At 59.3% G+C, this 1,616-nt stretch overlaps 1 protein-coding gene across 1 annotated transcript in view; it reads right to left on the bottom strand.

Annotated features, from left to right (window-relative positions):
• The window catches only part of LOC103921833 (AP-1 complex subunit beta-1-like), a 12,044-nt gene that overhangs the window by 807 nt on the left and 9,621 nt on the right, over positions 1-1,616 (bottom strand). Inside the window, exons 8-9 of the mRNA XM_009329860.1 lie at positions 952-1,117; positions 2-22 (exon numbers count right to left, since the gene is read on the bottom strand). Of these exons, the coding sequence (XP_009328135.1) occupies positions 2-22; positions 952-1,117 (187 nt within the window). The remainder of the gene's footprint in view (position 1; positions 23-951; positions 1,118-1,616) is intronic.

Below are 1,616 nucleotides of genomic sequence, written 5' to 3'. Positions count from 1 at the left end.
CCGTCAGCAGCTGCAGCTGAACCTGCGGGCGGACAAACAAACTTTAGGGAGAGGCAGACAGACAGCACGCGCTCTTTTCGTGCAAGAACGCGTGAATTTTTCCCCTTACGCGCTGCCGGGACGTAACCCCAACCTGCCTTTCGAGGGACCAAACACGCGGCGACCGCTTAAGCGGCGATGACAAGCGTCAGGGCACCCTGCACGGCTGCCAGCCAGGCCTGCAGCCCGTTTCAAGCCGATTACCACACCCTCAGCCCGTCAGAGCCACGGGTTGACGTAGAGGTTACTGGGCAAGATCTTGGGACCGGGTTAACACAGTCCCACAAGGGCGAAGGCCAGAGCATCCTCTGACTTTTATGAGGACAAGCAGCAGCGATTCACCTCCGACGGTCCCTTTAGACCTGAGACAGGGCGGCCAGGATCGCTGGCTTTGCTATTTTGAATTTATAGACTTTCCCCTGGTTCACCGTGACTCAAGTTTCACGGTGTTTTGCAGAGGGGCTTGTAGGAAGTTCTCCATAGATGAAACCCCCCCAGAATTTCCACAGGCGAAACCACCGGCCTCAGCTGCCCTGGCAGAAGGGGCAGGCACGTCCCTCTGCTCATTTCAGCCGTCTGACTCTGTCTTCCAGCTCCAAAGGGCCGATCCTGTCCTGGCACAGAGGAACGACCAGTTGGTCCTTCCCAGCTATTAAGGAGGGAAGGTGCTTGGGACACCACCGCGGTGGCGTTTCATGGGCCACGTTCTACACCCAAAGCTACTGTGGGACACCACTGCCCCGAGCACCTGCAAGGAAAACACCTCCACGACCCGGCTAGAGCAAATTGCTTCGTTACACTCCGATTAGCACAAGCTTTGGCACAGTGTCACCCCTCAGCCAGCTGGTCGTGCTGGCGGCCAGATCACCCGCATCGCGTGGGGGGCTGTCCTGTCCCCCCATCCCACCGCACCTGGGTGCTCTCATCGTGGAAGCCCTCCAGAAAGCTCTCCAGCAGCTCATCGGCGTTGTCGATCCGCTCGGCGTACTCTCCCACGATCCAGATCATGGCAGCCCGGGCCTCGGGCTCGTCCAGAGAGTCGAGGTTCTCGCAGAGGGTGGCGATCACGCTCTCGTACCTTCCCGAGGAGAGGACACGTGTTCACCAAAAGCAAGAAACCCGAGTCCCAGCTCTGCTTTAACTCCAAACCACGTCCCATCACCCTCAGCAGAACCAGGACGTGGCCGAGGGCACCGGCAAGAGCCCCTGCCACCCGCCTGGGGCTGTCCCCTCTCCCCAGGGCTGTGGCAAGGCGTGACACTGCCCATGCCGAACCCTCTCCGGCCCCAGAGCACGTTCCCCTGCTTGCCAGCCCCGCTGCCGAATCAACTTCTCAGCCCCGCTGATCTGGACTCTGTCCTCTCTGCAGCAGCCCCGAGTCACTGGCTATTAGTCAGTGACTAATAGCAGATCAGTCCATTACTAATTCAGTTCATTAGTATTTATTACCACTATTAGTACACGACGTCCGGATCACGCGGTCGCCCGTTCATCCTGGCTCAGCTGGAACGCTCCCCTCTCCTCCCGCCACCCTCACTCCAGCACCGGGAGTGCTGAACTAAGAGCCAGAGATCGTT

This window comes from Pygoscelis adeliae, unplaced genomic scaffold (assembly GCF_000699105.1).
Source record: "Pygoscelis adeliae isolate BGI_AS28 unplaced genomic scaffold, ASM69910v1 Scaffold838, whole genome shotgun sequence".
NCBI lineage: Eukaryota > Metazoa > Chordata > Aves > Sphenisciformes > Spheniscidae > Pygoscelis > Pygoscelis adeliae.
Note: the sequence above shows the minus strand (reverse complement) of the source record. Positions and strands in the feature narration are given on the sequence as shown.